Below are 17142 nucleotides of genomic sequence, written 5' to 3' on the forward strand. Positions count from 1 at the left end.
TTATAACAATAATCCCTTAACGACGCAGGACGTATCTTTACGTCCTCCGCCGGCTCCCGCGACATGCTGCGGGGACACGTGGTGTCCCCGCGTCATATCGGGTCGGTCCCAGCGGCTATCAACGGCCGGGACCCGCGGCTAATACAGGACATCACCGATCGCGGTGATGCCCTGTATTAACCCTTCAGACGCAGCGATCAAAGCTGACCGCCGCGTCTGAAGTGAAAGTATCCCGGCTGCACAGTCGGGCTGTTCGGGACCACTTAGGTGAAATCGCGGCATCCCAAACAGCTTACAGGACACCGGGAGGGCCCTTATCTGCCTCCTCGGTGTCCGAATGACTGATCCGCGCCTGAGATCCAGGCAGGAGCAGTCAAGCGCCGATAACACTGATCACAGGCGTGTTAATACACGCCAGTGATCAGCATAGGAGAGCAGTGTGTGCAGTGTTATAGGTCCCTATGGGACCTATAACACTGCAAAAAATTTAAAAAAAAAAAGTGTTAATAAAGGTCATTTAACCCCTTCCCTAATAAAAGTTTGAATCACCCCCCTTTTCCCATAAAAAAAATAAAAGTGTAAATAAAAAAAAATAAACATATGTGGTATCGCCGCGTGCATAAATGTCCAAACTAGAAAAATATATCGTTAATTAAACCGCGCGGTCAATGGCGTACACGCAAAAAAATTCAAAAGTCCAAAAAAGCTTATTTTTGGTCACTTTTTATACCATTAAAAAAAAAATTAATAAAAAGTGATCAAAAAGTCCGATCAAAACAAAAATCGTACCGATAAAAACTTCAGATCACGGCGAAAAAAATTAATCCTCATACCACCCTGTACGTGGAAAAATAAAAAAGTTATAGGTGTCAGTAGATTACTTTTTAAACGTATAAATTTTCCTGCATGTAGTTTAGATTTTTTTCAGAAGTACGACAAAATCAAACCTATATAAGTAGGGTATCATTTTAACCGTATGGACCTACAGAATAATGATAAGGTGTAATTTTTACCGAAATATACACTGCGTAGAAACGGAAGCCCCCAAAATTTACAAAATGGTGTTTTTTCTTCGCACAATTATTTTTTTTTGTTTCGCCGTGAATTTTTGGGTAAAATGACTAATGTCACTGCAAAGTAGAATTGCTGACAAAAAATAAGCCATAATATGGATTTTAGGTGGAAAATTGAAAGGTTTGTGATTTTTAAAAGGTAAGGAGGAAAAAACTAAAGTGCAAAAACTGAAAAACCCTTTCTGTTTTTGCATTTTAATTTTTTCCTCCTTGCCTTTAAAGAAAATCATAACTTTAAATTTTGCACCTAAAAATCCATATGATGGCTTATTTTTTGTGCCACCAATTCTACTTTCTTTCATTAGTCATTTTACCCAAAAATCTACAACAAAACGGAAAAAAAAAATTATAATTGTGCAACAAAATTGAAGAAAAAACACAATTTTGTAAATTTAGGGGCTTCCATTTCTACGCAGTACATTTTTCGGTAAAAATTACACCTTATCTTTATTCTTTAGGTCCATACGATTAAAATGTTACCCTACTTATATTAGGTTTGATTTTGTCGTACTTGATATCTTCAAGCAAGAAAATGTATACGTTTAAAATTGTCATCTTCTGACCCCTATAACTTACATTTTTCCACTTATGGGGCGGTATTAGGGCTCATTTTTGTGCCGTGATCTGAAGTTTTTACCGGTACCATTTTTGTATTGATTGGACTTTTTGATCCCTTTTTATTCATTTTTTTCATGTTATATAAAAAGTGACCAAAAATACACTATTTTGGAATTTTTTTGCGCGTACGCCAATGACTGTGCGGCTTAAATATTTTTATCATTCGGATATTTCCGCACACAGCAATACCACATGTTTATTTACAATTTTGTTGTTTCCATAGGGACCTATAACACTGCACACACTGATCAATGGTTTCTCATAGGAAACCATTGATCGATGATTCTGCCGCTTGAATGCTCATGCCTGGATCTCAGGCACTGAGCAGTCATTAGGCGATCGGACACCAGGAGGCAGGTAAGGGGACCCTCCTGCTGTCCTACAGCTGTTCGGGATGCCGCACTTTCACCGCGGTAATTTCGAACAGTCCACTGAGCTAGCCGGGGGTAATTTAGTTTCACTTTAGACGCGGCGATCAACTTTGAACCCTGCATCTAAAAGGTTAATAGCACGCGGCACCGCGATCAGTGCTGCACGCTATTAGCCATGGGTCCCGGCCCGACCGCTATGACGCCTTGGCCCCGCGTTATAGAAAAGGAGCGGACTCAGGGCGTACAGGTACACCCTTAGTCATTAAGGGGTTAAGGACTAAGCGTTTTTTGCACTTTTGTCTTTTTTCCTCCTTATCTTTAAAAAATCATAACCCTTCCAATTTTGCACCTATAAATCCATATGATGGCTTATTTTTTGCGCCACCAATTCTACTTTGTAATGACATCAGTCATTTTACCCAAAAATCTACGGTGAAACCAAAAATAAAAAAATAATCTTTGTGCAACAAAATTGAAGGAAAAAAAATGCCATTTTGTAACTTTTGGGGGCTTCAGTTTCTACACAGTAAATTTTTTGGTAAAAATCTTATCTTTATACTGTAGGTCCATACGATTAAAATGATACCCTACTTATATAGGTTTGATTTTGTCTCTTATGGAAAAAAATCATAACTACATGCACGAAAATTAATACGTTTAAAATTGTCATCTTCTGATCCCAGTAACATTTTTTCCACATACGGACAGTGTGAGAACTCAATCTTTGCGCCGTGATCTCATGTTTTTATCAGTACCATTTTTGTATTGATCAGACTCTTTGATCGCTTTTTATTCATTTTTTTAATGGTATAAAAAGGTGACCCAAAATACGTTATTTTGGACTTTGGAATTTTTTAGCGCAAACGCCATCGACCGTACGGTTTAAATAATTAGATATTTTTATAGCTTGGACAATTTACGCATGCGGCAATACCACATGTTTATTTTTATTTACACCGATTTATTTTTATTTTTTTTAAATGGGAAAGGGGTTAAATCATCTTTATTAACTTTTTTTTTCATTTCACTCTTTTTTGCAATGTTATAGCTCCCATAGGGGACTATAACATGCAGTACATTGATTCAATACACTGATCACTGCCATTGCATTTCAGGCTTGGAGCAATCAATCGCTGATCGGACGCGCAGGAGGAAGGTAAGGCACCCTCCTGATGCTTCCTAGCTGATTGGGACATCGCGTTTTCACCGCAATGGTCCCGATCAGCCCGACTGAGCTGCCAGGAAGCTTTCTCTTTAGACGCAGCGATCAACTTTGATTGCAGCCTCTAAACAGTTAATCCCGGACATCTGCCTGAATGGCGGTGTCCGGCATTAGCCACCGATCCTGGCTGCTGATAGAAACCAGGACCGTGCGGGTATGATGCGAGCTCAGCTCCTGAGCTCGCTTCATAACCCTCCCGTGCCGGCAGGGTTTATAAACTGCGTTTTGAGGCAAGAAAAGAAGCGATGCAATTGGCTGCTATGGGCTACTGCACCACTCTTCCTCTGCACAGGTTTTGATACATTTTCCCCATGGTGCCCACACAGGCCATGTTCCGCCACAAGGTGCAAAAAAGGAAAACCAAATGGGCGTCTAAATTGACACGGGAACATTGTTTCCTCTACAGGCCGGCAATTCACCCTACAAAGTAAAGCAGAAACTTTCATACCTTCAGATTTTACGCGAACCTCCATCTTGACAACCAATGGCAACTGGGGGGTTTGGTTAGAAGCCTACAGACAGAAATGAAGAGTACTTAGAAAGGTAAAAAAAAAAAAACCAGACATTTCACATCTGATTAAATGTTATGTGATCCTAAACGCTCAAATTTGGTACATAACTTTAAGTACATAACCTACACACAGCCTTTGTACTGTGTGCAGATGTTGTGTACAGCATTATTTTTACCTTATTTTTGCAGGCTTTCATCACAGCCACACAAAGTCGGATAGGCATGGCACGAGATACGCTATGCCCCCCCCGCCACCACGCCCACCCCTTGTGCCAACGTTGGGACCGCTGTGTGATTGACACCCAGGTCCCAGCGCATGCACCCCTCACTCATCTAGCGTGCGCGCCACCACGTGTTATCCAGGCAAGCGTGCGCTCCCGCCGCCGTCTGCCTCCTCAGTACGCCTGTATCAATCACACAGTGGTCCCAGCAATGACACAGGGGGTGGGCGGAGGCGGCGGGGCACTGCGTACCTCACACCACGCCTATCCGACTGTGGGTGGCTGCGATCAAAAGCATTTTTTTTTAGGTGATTAAAGCCTGTAGAAATAAGGTAAAAACAATGCTGTACACACCATCTGCACACAGTACAAAGGCTGTGTGTAGGTTAAAGCACCCAGAGTTCATGACGGTTGCTCTTTAAATAATTTTAGAGGCATTTTATTATTTTACACTTAAAGTCCCCCCAAACATTATATTGCAGTCACTGTAAAATGCTATGCCTATGGCTTAGCATTACTCTGTGAGATCAGCAATCCACTTATATGGCCAGGTGGCTTCAGCGACTAAGCGATACCCTCCTCCACCATATTCACTCATCGGACCCCCACAATCACATCACAGGGGTTCAATGAGCACCACTGAGCTACTGGCAACTTTTATTTTGCACTCCATGGTCGCCATTGATCCCAGCCGCTGACAGCCAACATTCACTGCTCTGAAGCTTCAAAGTTATTTAATGCTTCAGGGCGTACAGGTAAGCCCTGGAGCGTTACGTTCCAGGGGGCATGGGCGTACCTGTATGCCCAATGTCCCCAACGGGCTAAAATATGAAAATGCAAAAGTTAAAATTGGTTGCAGCCTCAAGGGCACAATGGTGGTATGTCTTATGGGGTTTAGTACCCGATAAAATCCAAGCACCCACACTGTGCTCGACTCACTTGAAGATACCCGAGCACTATACTTGTCTATTGTCTGCAGTCTCAGAGAGTGAATCACATGGCAGCATGCATGCTTGACCTCAGCACCAATATTTAGGGGACAAGTGACCGCATCCTGATGATAGATGAGGGTCCCAGCTGTGGGACCCCCACTGATCAGCTACATATTACACAATAAAATCCTAGGATTACCCCTTTAAGCCACTCGCAACTCAGAACTTTGGTTTTAGTGAAGTTGCAGCAGACAGGCTGCACCACTGAACCTGCCCCCTGTGTGGTGCCAGTCATGTGACCACCAAAAGTACGGCTGCAACCGTAAGCGAAGATGTCTGTACGGATTAGAGGGATTTCCGGACCACTAATACACGTTAGAGTATATATACCGCAGTCTACACGTAACGTATACGGAGAAACACGCTACATAGTAGGGGAAAAGCCGCAGCACACCTACCAGTAGCCGAAACCAGGGCTCTGCCGCTTCCACAGCAGCCAGCTATGCGTCAGATAGAGGAGCCGGAAGTGGATGGGCGTGGACAAGATGACGTCATCTCCCAGAGCATCGCGGGCGCTGGGAAATGTAGTTTTCACTCTAGTGGTCCGTGAACTCTCGGGTCTAGCCACTAGAGGGCGTGCAGTGTCGCTGGACTGAGTTAATGCGAAGATAGTGTCGGCCACACGTGTATGTTTGTATAGATATACATATATATATTGTATAATGTCAGTGTTACCCAACCAGGGCACCTCCAGCTGTTGCAAAACGACAACTCCCAGCACGCCCGGACAGCCTTCGGCTGTCCGGGCTTGCTGGGAGTTGTCGTTTTGCAACAGTTGACGGTACCCTGGTTGGGAAACACTGGTCTGTGTGTGCCTTTGGTTATGTTATGTTCACACTCTGCCTTTTTAACCTTATTTTTACATTTTTTTTTTTTAATTTAAGGTGTTTTCCGCTTTTAGTCAATTTATGCAGCTGTTTACAGCTTTAAAAACTTGTGGCCCAGATTTATCAAACTGTGTGAGAGAAAAAGTGGAGAGATTTTCCCACAGCGACCAATCACAGCTCAGCTAACAAGCTGAGGTAAAGTGAAAGCTGAGCTGTGATTGGTCGCTGTGGGAAAATCTCTCCACTTTTTCTCTCACACAGTTTGATTAATCTGGGCCTGTGTGTGAACATAACTTTAGGCTGGTATCACAGTACGGCCACATCTTTGCACCTGAATTACCACCACAAGTCCCAGCCCCACGTGTTGGGTTTTCCATTACAAAAAGTGTTACCAGCTGTTGAAGAACTACAACTCCCAGCATGCCGTGCACGGTGCACCATGCTGGGAGCTGTAGTTTTGCAACAGCTGGAGACACACTGTGTGGAAAACATTGTATTACAGGTCATCAGACCAGCAGTCAGGCTGGGACTTGTGGTGGTTATGCAGATGCAAAGTTGTGGCCATGCTTTGTCTGTATGAACCAAGTCATGGTCCATTGCAGGGCCTTCACTTGGCTCTTTTCACGTAGTGTCTGGCAGCGCCCGACCAGATATATCTCTGATGGTGTCAGCCATTATACATAACGCGTTATGCATATTTATCTTTTGAAAAAGAAATAACACATGGTATAATGTGTTTTTTTTACTGTTTCCAAACCCATTAAATAGCACAGAAGCCTGCGCAGCAAACCCCTTTTGGCCCATGGGACCCCCATAATTGTGACTAGCATGGGTCCTATCCATTAGACCTCCACAGATCTGAATCTCGCCACCTATCCTACATAAAGTTCATGAGTGCCCTTCTTTGTATAGCCCATTTAACCCCCTTAATGACCAAGCCCATTTTCACCTCAAGGACCAGGCCAATTTTATTTTTGCGTTTTCGTTTTTTCCTCCTCGCCTTCTAAAATCCATAACTCCTTTATATTTCCATCTACAGACTCATATAAGGGCTTGTTTTTTGCGTGACCAATCGTACTTTGTAATGAAACCTCTCATTTTACCATAAAATGGACGGCGAACCCAAAAGAAAACATCTTTAGGGAGGAAATTTTAATGAAAACCAAAATTTTGCACATTTTGGAGCATTTTGTTTTCACACTGTACACTTTACGGTAAAAATGATAGGTGTTCTTTAATCTGTGGGTCCATACGATTAAAATGATACCCATGGCTAGATACTTTTATATTTTTGTACCTCTTTTTGTACAAAATCAGTAATCTAAAATCGCCCTATTTTGACCACCTATAACTTTTTCATTTTTCCGTATATAGGGCGACATGAGGGCTCATGAAGGCTCCATCTGGCACTTTGACGTCAGCGCCGCTTGTCCGCAGCCCCGGCCGGCTTATGAATATTCATCCCCTCCTTCCGCCTCTCCCTCTCCTCCCGCTCTGTACAGGACTCCACTGCGCATGTGCTGCTTCCTGTGTACACCCGGAAGCGGCCTCAGCGCAGCGGATGATCGGATCCCCGCGGCAGCGCTGCGGGCGATCCGATCATACAATCAAAGTGCCGCAATGCCGTGATCTGTATTGATCACGGCATCGGAGGGGTTAATGGTGGACATCCGCGCGATCACGGATGTCGGCCATTACCGGCAGGTCCCCAGCTGCTAGCACCCTTCCGATGCTCGCGGTCATCCACAGGACGTAAATGTACGTCCTGGTGCGGGAAGTCCCGCCAAACCAGGACGTACATTTACGTCCGTGGTCGTTAAGGGGTTAAAGGAAAACTGTCACTAAACTCCCCCCACACTAACCAGAGGTACTGGCTTGTAGTGCGGGGGACGCTGATCATATGCTGCCTACCATCCCCGGATCCGTCCTGCTGTTCGCCCGTTATCTTCATTATTCTTGATATGCAAATTATCTAATTGGCACGGGCGGGGTTACAAGGCTCCATCTGGCACTTTGACGTCAGCGCCGCTTGTCCGCAGCACCGCCCGGCTTATGAATATTCATCCCATCCCTCCGCCTCTCCCTCTCTTCCCCGCGCTGTACAGGACTCCACTGCGCATGTGCCGCTTCCTGTGTACACCCGGAAGCGGCCTCAGCCCAGCGGAGTCCTGGGGAGGAGAGGGAGAGGTGTTGGGAGGGGATGAATATTCATAAGCCAGAATGGAGCCTTGTAATCCCGCCCATGCCAGTTAGAAGATCATTTACATATAAAAAATAATGAAGATAACGTGCGGGACGGATCCGGGCATGGTAGGCAGCATATTGATCAGCGTCCCCCGCACTACTAGCCAGCACCTCTGGTTAGTGCGGGGATGAGTTTAGTGACAGGTTTCCTTTAAAGGGGTATTCCTGTGGAAAACATATTTTTTTAAATCAACTGGTGCCAGAAAGTTAAACAGATTTGTACATTACTTCTATTACAAAATCTTAATCCTTGCAGTACTTATTAGCTGTTGAATACTACAGAGGAAATTTTCTTTTTGGAACACAGAGCTCTCTGCTGACATCACGAGCACAGTGCTCTCTGCTGACATCTCTGTCCATTTTAAGAACTGTTCAGAGTAGGAGAAAATCCCCATAGCAAACATATGCTATTCTGGACAGTTCCTAAAATGGACAGAGATGTCAGCAGAGAGCACTGTGGTCATGATGTCAGCAGAGAGCTCTGTATTCCAAAAAGAAAACCATTTCCTCTGTAGCATAGAGACCCTAAAAAGTACTGGAAAGATTAACAGAAAATTTTAGTAGAAGTAATTTACAGATCTGTTTAACTTTCTGGCACCAGTTGATTTTAAAAAAAAAAAAGTTTTCCACGGGAGTACCCCTTTAAAAGGGTTTTATGCGCAACCTGTATTCTTAACCTCAGGATAGGTCATCAATATAAGATCGGTGGGGTGTAAACAACTGGACCCCCAGAGTGGCCATGCAGGGTTTACTGAAGCTCATTCCCCTGGGAATTGGGGTGTTGGCACCTCTCTGATCTGATATTGACAACCTTTCCAGATCATGGGTCCTCAATACATTTTCCTAAAATACCATTGAAGGGGACCATGCACCTATGCTTGTCAAGCTGACAGCTATTCAGACAGCTTTGGTGGCAGCTTGTATCCCTGAAAATAGATGAATTGAACAGTTGAAATCCAACCTGATCCCCGACATCATCTTTAGGGAGGCCTACACACACTTTAGATGTTCAGCTGGTTACTCTAAAAACGGCAGGTTTAGCTGATTTTTCACTAATTTGTATGTTTTATTAAAATGTTCCTGTTAAAAATATTTTTTTGACATGTGAATAGATTTGATTGGTTGAAGTCTGAATGCTGAGACCTCCACTGATCAGTAGAACAAGCAGGGAGAAGAGCACGCTTAAATGGTTTACTCTCCAGCTTTAATGGAAGACCACATAGACTTAAAATGAACCCATCTAGTGAAGCTGGATGAAGATCGCCATGAGCCAGAGAGTGAAGCGATTGAGCGTGTGCTTCTTCCCACTTGTTTACTGATTTGACACTGGTTGAGCATTGAGACCCCAACTGATTAATACTTTTGACATGTCAAAAAAGAAGGGTCGGCATGTTGGATTTTAACTGTTCAATCCCTTTGTTTTCAGGGAGGCAAGCCTCCACCAGAACTTTCTAGCAGATGCCAACCTCCCCTCTCCCCATTCAGAACTTTTGGCCAAGCTGAATGTTTATGTGAATGCAGGGATTGGGTGAAATAGATATAGCCGGCCTTAAAAAATGGTTCATTCCACAGCTATTGAAGGTGTATAGACACCTTGAAGTGGTTATCCAGCAATTTTTTTCATTCTGCCGGGTTGCCACAGAAAAATAATAAACTTACCTTCTGGCGCCTCCTTGGTGCCACTGGAATCACTCTCCCGTCCTCTGGCATTGTTCTTCTTCCGGCTTTTGAGGCCTGACACATTACACTGCGCTGAACTAATCGCAGGTCACAGCAATGTCCTGGCCGGCCTCTGAGCCGCAGTGTGGTACAATGGGCCCCTGCCCACCTACTGGTGCCCAGGCCTGTTACATCACAATGCCACTCAGCCTATCACCAGCCAAGGTGGGACACTGCTGCAGCAATAGTTGCAGGGAGAATTGGAGGAAATGGAAGATACAGGTGTGCAGAGCCCCATCATGACTAAACAGGCTGCTGGGAGCATGTAGGATGCTACTGGACAACAGTTAATGTGCTGCCCCCCTAGGGAAAGGACAGGGAGGTGGAATAGATCTTATAAAGAAAGAAAAAAAAAGAAAGGTTTTGGGAGTGACTGAAGGTTCTGGACATAAAGGGGGAGATTTTATCAAAACCTGTCCAGAAGACGTTTCCCAGTTGCCCATAGCAACCAATCAGATTGCTTCTTTAATTTTTCAGAGGGCGTGTTAAAAATAAAAGAAGCGATCTGATTGGTTGTTATGGGCAACTGGGAAACTATTCCTTTGCACTGGTTTTCTCCCCCATAGTCACTGATATACTCCAGTTCAGTGGTATGCTGCAGTCCTGAACTTATTGTTGTATGTGAATTATTACATAAACCAAGGACTTCAGAGCTGTGACACCTGCCTGTTTGGGTCCGTTTGCTTGGTGGAAAGATTGTTTAAACATCCCGTTCTACAATATAATAAATAGCTACTCCTCTCAGCCTCCGCAAAATCCAGCCTACATTACAAATTCTCTCTCAACACACAATGCATCTCTTACACCATTGTTTCCTAACCACTGTGCCTCCAGCTGTTGCAAAATAGCTAAAAAGTTTTGCAACAGCTTAACCCCTTAAGGACGCAGACCTTTTTTTGCACATCTGACCACTTTCACTTTAGGCATTAATAACTCTGGAATACTTTTACTTTTCATTATGATTCCAAGACTGTTTTTTCATGACATATTCTACTTTATGTAAGCGGTAAATTTTCATCGTTTTCATTCATTCATTCATTTCATCGTTTTCATTCATTCTGAAAATGTAGCATTTTTTTTTACTTTGAAACTCTCTACTTATAAGGAAAATGGACATCCCAAATAAATTATATATTGATTCACATATACAATATGTGTTTGCAACATAAAGTTGGCATGTTCTTACTTTTGGAAGACATCAGAGGGCTTCAAAGTTCAGAAGCAATTTTCCAATTTTTCAAAAAATTTTCAAAATCTAAATTTTTTAGGGACCAGTTCAGTTTTGAAGTGGATTTGAGGGGCCTTAATGTTAGAAATACCCCATATATGACCCCATTTAAAAAAAATGCACCCTCAAAGTATTCAAAATGACATTCAGTAAGTGTGTTAACCCTTTAGGTGTTTCACAGGAATAACAGAAAAGTGAAGGAGAAAATTCAAAATCTTAATTTTTTACGCATGTTCTTGTAGACCCAGTTTTTGAAGGGATAAAAGGAGAGAATTCAACCTAAAATTTGTAACCCAATTTCTCTCGAGTAAGGAAATACCTCATATATGTATGTCAAGTGCTCTGTGGGTGAACTAGAGAGTTCAGAAGGAAAGGAGCGACAATGGGATTTTGGAGAGTTAGTTTTTCTGAAATGGTTTTTGTGGGGCATGTCACAATTGGGAAGCCCCTATGGTGCCAGAACAGCAAAAAAAACAAAAAACACATGGCATACTATTTCGAAACAACACCCCTCAAGGAACATAACAAGGGGTACAGTGAGCCTTAACACCCCACACATGTTTGACGACTTTTTGTTAAAGTTGAATGTGTAAATAAAACATTTTTTTCACAAAAATGCAGTTTTCCCCCCAAATTTTACATTTTTACAAGGGGTAATGGGAGAAAATGCCCCTAAAAATTTGTAACCCCATTTCTTTTGAGTATGAAAATACCTCATGTGTGGACGTGGAGGAGCACCATTGAGCTTTTGCCGAGAGAGTTTGGTTGGAACAGAAGTTGGGGGCCTTGTGCGTTTACAAAGCCCCCTGTTGTACCAGAACTGTGGACCCCCCACACACATGTGACCCCATTTTGGAAACTACACCCCTCACAGAATTTAATAAGGGGTGCAGTGAGCATTTACACCGTTACATTTTTCATTTTCACGGACCACTGTTCCAAAAATCTGTCAGACACCTGTGGGGCGTAAATGCTCACTGCAACCCTTATTACATTCCGTGAGGGGTGTAGTTTTCAAAATGGGGGTCACATGTGGGGGCAGGGGTCCATTGTTCTGGCACTATGGGGACTTTGTAAACACACATGGCCTTCAATTCCGGACAAATTTTCTCTCCAAAAGCCCAATGGCGCTCCTTCTCTTCTGAGCATTGTAGTTAGCCAGCAGAGCACTTTACATCCACATATGGGGTATGTTCTTAGAAGAAATGGGGTTAGAAATTTTGGGGGGCTTTTTTTTTCTTATTTTCCCTTGTGAAAATGATAAATTTAGGGTAACACCAGCATTTTTAATTTTTTTTCCATCAAACTTTAACCCCTTAAGGACGCAGCCCTTTTTCACCTTAAACGGGTACTCCGCCCCTAGACATCTTATCCCCTATCCAAAGGATAGGGGATAAGATGTCAGATCGACACGGTCCCGCTGCTGGGGAGCCCTGGGATTGCCGCTGCGGCACCTCGCTGTCATTACTGCACAGAGCGAGTTCGCTCTGCGTAATGACGGGCGATACAGGGGACGGAGCAGCGTGACATCACGGCCTGCCCCCTTAATACAAGTCTATGGCAGGGGTGTGACGACCGCCACGCCCCCTACCATAGACTCGTATTGAAGGGGGCGGGCCGTGACGTAACAATGCTCCGGCCCCTGTACTGCCCGTCATTACGTGCAAAGCGAACTGTAACAGTGGTTTCCAAACTGTGACCCTCCAGATGTTGCAAAACTACAACTCCCAGCATGCCCAGAAAGCCTTTGCCTGTCTGGGCATGCTGGGAGTTGCAGTTTGGCCTTCCTAGTGGTTGCCACAGTAAAGATCACTTTACTTTCACTTTCATTCCCCCCCCCCCCCCCCACCCCCACCGTAGTCTCCCTACCTGAGCCAGGATCCAGCAGTCTCCAGAAACGATCGGGGGTCCCCAGGCATCTTCTCCTCCAGGTACCGGCCTCCATCTTCTCCCGATGTTCCCCTTGACATCCAGGGGTGGGCAGAACGGGGGTTGCCATGGCAACCCACTGTTCTTCCCTGCCATTGGTCAGAATCAGTTCTGACCAATGGCAGGGGATAGGAGTAGATCACAGCACTGCGACCTCGCTCCTATCCCTCAGGATGATCAGGGCTGTCACTGACAGCTCCCATCATCCCTATTTTCCGGGTGATCGGGTCACCAGAGACCTGATCAGCCCGGAATAGCAGAAAATTGCATGTCTGAATTGACATGCGATTTTCTGCGATCGCCGACATGGGGGGTCTCAGGACCCCCCTCAGAGATGTGCCGGGATGCCTGCTGAATGATTTCAGCAGGCATCCCGGTCCCCAACCAGCTAGCGGCGGGGACCGGAATTCCCACGGCATATGCCCCACGTCCTTAAGGACTCGGGATGCAGGGCGTATGCATACACCCGGAGTCCTTAAAAGGTTAAGGAAAATTCTTCAAACACCTGTGGGGTGTTAAGGCTCACTATACCCCTTGTTACGTTCCGTGAGGGGTGTAGTTTCCAAAATGGGGTCACACGTGGGTATTTCTTTTTTTGTGTTTATGTCACAACCACTGTAAAATCAGCCACCCCTGTGCAAATCCCCAATTTAGGCCTCAAATGTACATAGTGCACTCTCACTTCTGAGCCTTGTTGTGCGCCCGCAGAGCATTTTCCGTCCACATATGGGGTATTTCCGTACTCAGGGGAAATTGCGTTACAAATTTTGGGGTTCTTTTTTTCCTTTTACCTCTTGTGAAAATAAAAAGTATGGGGCACCAACAGCATGTTAGTGTTAATTTTATAAATTTTTTTACACTAACAGGCTGGTGTAGACCCCAACTCTTCCTTTTCATAAGGAGTAAAAGGAGAAAAATCCCCCCAATTGCTCCCGAGTACAGAAATACCCCATATGTGGCCCTAAACCGTTTCCTTGAAATACGACAGGTCTCCAAAGTGAGAGAGCGTATTTGCGCATTTGAGGACTAAATTAGGGATTGCATAGTAATCTATGCCAGTAATTCCCAAACAGGGTGACCTCCAGCTGTTGCTAAACTCCCAGCATGCCTGTACAGTCAGTGGCTGTCCGGAAATGCTGGGAGTTGCTGCTTTGCAACAGCTGGAGGCTCCGTTTTGGAAACACTGCCATACGATACGTTTTAATTTTTATAGGGGGGACCATGTAAGGGGGTGTATATGTAGTGTTTTACCCTTTATTTTGTGTTAGTGTAGTGTTTTTAGGGTACATTCACATGGGTGGGGGTTTACAGTGAGTCTCCCGCTAGGAGTTTGCGCTGCGGCGGAAAATTTTCCCCAGACCTGGGTCCTGAAGAGGTTAAGCTCCCTTGTTGGGACACATTGCCTTAAACAAAAACACACATAAGACCTCCGGTCTGGTCTGATCCGATTACCTCCCCTTATTAACTCTTTCCCTAAAGTTACAAATGGCGTTTTTTCCCATTATTGTTTTCTTTTTTCTATCCGATCAATCAATAATTCTAAAAAAAATAATCAGCCAATTAATCAATTATAAATATAATCATTCGTTGCAGCCCTATTGTCCACCCACTTTTTGAGCACTGACCACAGGTTCTCAATGGGATTGTGTCCTGTACGGTTTCCTGTCTGTGGACCCAAACTGTCAATGTTTTGTTTACTGAGCCTCTTATTTATCATATTTCCAATTTCTCCCAACAATCCAGAAACAATTTGTTGACGAACAATGTCTTTTATACCATGATGGAACACCATGTCACATGGCAAGTGGCTTGGTGAACAAAACATTGAATCATAATGAATCTAATAATATAAAAAACTGATGCTACTTCAGTATAAGTTGTATCTGTTCTTTATTTTATCTAATTCGTTATGATCCACACCTGGTTTTTGCATTAAAACTGCACTGTGTAAGAGCAACCTAAAAGGATATGTACAGAGATATTCAATTTATCTTGTGACCTATAAAACAGTGTATATTCAACAATGTAATAATTCTCCTTTTTAAGCGACATAGCTGCGTTGTATACAGTAAAATGAACTGCAGCAATGAGCTGGGACAAGATAAGACTAGTTGAAGACTCACCGCTCAGCACCTAGACAGGATGATTGCAGAATACGGTTCCCAGGCAAGTGGAGACAGATTTGCTTAGCATGCTGGTTATAGAGCTATATGTTTGCTGGGAACAGGGAGAGGGAGGAGCTCAGGTTACTGGTTGAGAACATCTTACAGTGCTTGAGAGTTACACGGGGACAAGATGATATGCTGAGAAGATCTCTAACCTGCCCGCAAGCAATTACAAAGCAATGTTCCTTTATAGACTTTCACCTTGATAGACATACAATTTATTTTCTGGTTCTTTAGCTACCATAATGCAAACTAGGAAGCTCATAATGGGTGCCAGACTACAGATCCTTTGTTTTAGCCTGATTTAAACATGGGTTAAAGGAAACCTTTAACCAATTTTCAAAACAATGAAAAATGGACTAGCCAATGGTGCTCCTGTTATGGAGTTCCCCTCTCCACTATAAATTTAAAGGAAACTTGTTAAAATGAAAATGCAATCTAATCTAAATGTTATAGAACAGGAGTAGCCAAGCAGATTGATATATATCTTTGTGGAAAAAATATAACTTATCACTTATTTATTGAAATGTTGGGTCTTTCCATGCTCACGATCAACCACTGGGCGGACCATTATTGGGACACACTGTTCCCTGTACTCCTTAAAATAGAGCAGGGATTTCAATCAAGAAGATACACAATATTCTGAATCTTTTTACACAAGGTATATATCCATCTTCTCAGAGGCGGCTCTACCATAAGGTGAGTTAGGCAGCTGCCTAAGGCCTTGTGGTCACCTGCAGTGCCATCACTAAGGATGGGCTATTGGTGCTTGCCTCCTTCACTCTGAGACTTCAGTGCAGGCGGCACTTCAACTAGGTAAATATTATTTGTTTCATTACACATATCCTACAAGAAGCAGTGGAGGCAATGAGAGGGGTTATATAACTTATTGTGTGGCAATGAGGGGGCCATATTACTAGGTGTGGGGTAATTAGGGGGCATTATGACTAAATGTAGGGTAATAGGTGGGCATAATTACTATGTGTGAGGCAATAATGGTATCTGCCAACTAGGGGTTTCTTCCTAATAGGGGGCATTCCCTACCTAACTGCTGGAGGCTTATGCCTAAAAGGGCGATCCCTATCTACTTAGCTGCTGGAAGCTACATAACCTAACTACCTACCAAATGGGGGTGTCAGGATCCGGGTACTGTGAGGATACTGGTGGTGGATCCTCTGTGTCAATGGGGTGATGACGTGGGCCGTACCAGGGGAACGGAGTCTAAGGGGTTATTGGTATTCACCAGAGCCCGCCGCAAAGTGGGATGGACTTGCTGCGGCAGGTAACCCCCAGGTTGTTCCACCCGATAGCGACTCAACCCCGACTGACGGCTGAGATAGGTGCGGTACAAGGGATTAGGCAAGAGCAAGGTCGGACGTAGCAGAAGGTCAGGGCAGGCAGCAAGGATTGTAGTCAGGGGCAACGGCATCTGATCTGGAACACTGGCTTGGGACATACAAGGAACGCTTTCACTGGCACAATGGCAACAAGATCCGGCAATACTGGGAAGGGGAAGTGAGGTAATAAAGGCTAAGGCACAGGTGAAGTTACTAATTGGGCCAGGCGCCAATCAACGGCGCACTGGCCCTTTAAATCGCAGAGAGTCGGCGCACGCGCGCCCTAGGGAGCGGGGCCACGCGCGCCAGGACTGGACAAACGGGGAACAGGTCGGGTAAGTAGGCTGGGATGCGAACCGCGAGCGGGCGCGTCCCGCATCGCGGGTCGCATCCCCGCCAGAGACACTAGTGCAGCGCTCCCGGTCAGCGGGTCTGACCGGGACGCTGCGAGCAGGTAAACGCTGCGAGCGCTCCGGGGAGGAGCGGGGACCCGGAGCGCTCGGCGTAACAGGGGGATTGTTTTTAATAGGGTAAAGGGGATTCCCTATTTATCTACTGGGGGCTTTTACCTAATGGGGGACTCCGACTCCCTATCTACCGATCTATTGGGGTTCTCTACTTATAAGGATAGGCGGGAATCCCTACTTACCTACTGGGGAATTACCTACCCCTGGTGGCATCTACC

At 44.6% G+C, this 17142-nt stretch overlaps 1 protein-coding gene across 5 annotated transcripts in view; it reads right to left on the bottom strand.

Annotated features, from left to right (window-relative positions):
* Nucleotides 1-17142, bottom strand: part of LOC130282825 (zinc finger protein OZF-like) — a 127235-nt gene that overhangs the window by 26358 nt on the left and 83735 nt on the right. For all 5 annotated transcript variants that reach the window (XM_056531635.1, XM_056531634.1, XM_056531633.1 and 2 more), the window contains exon 6: nucleotides 3733-3796. In XM_056531635.1, coding sequence (XP_056387610.1) covers nucleotides 3733-3796 — 64 coding nt within the window. The remainder of the gene's footprint in view (nucleotides 1-3732; nucleotides 3797-17142) is intronic.

This window comes from Hyla sarda, chromosome 7 (assembly GCF_029499605.1).
Source record: "Hyla sarda isolate aHylSar1 chromosome 7, aHylSar1.hap1, whole genome shotgun sequence".
NCBI classification, from domain to species: Eukaryota; Metazoa; Chordata; class Amphibia; order Anura; family Hylidae; genus Hyla; species Hyla sarda.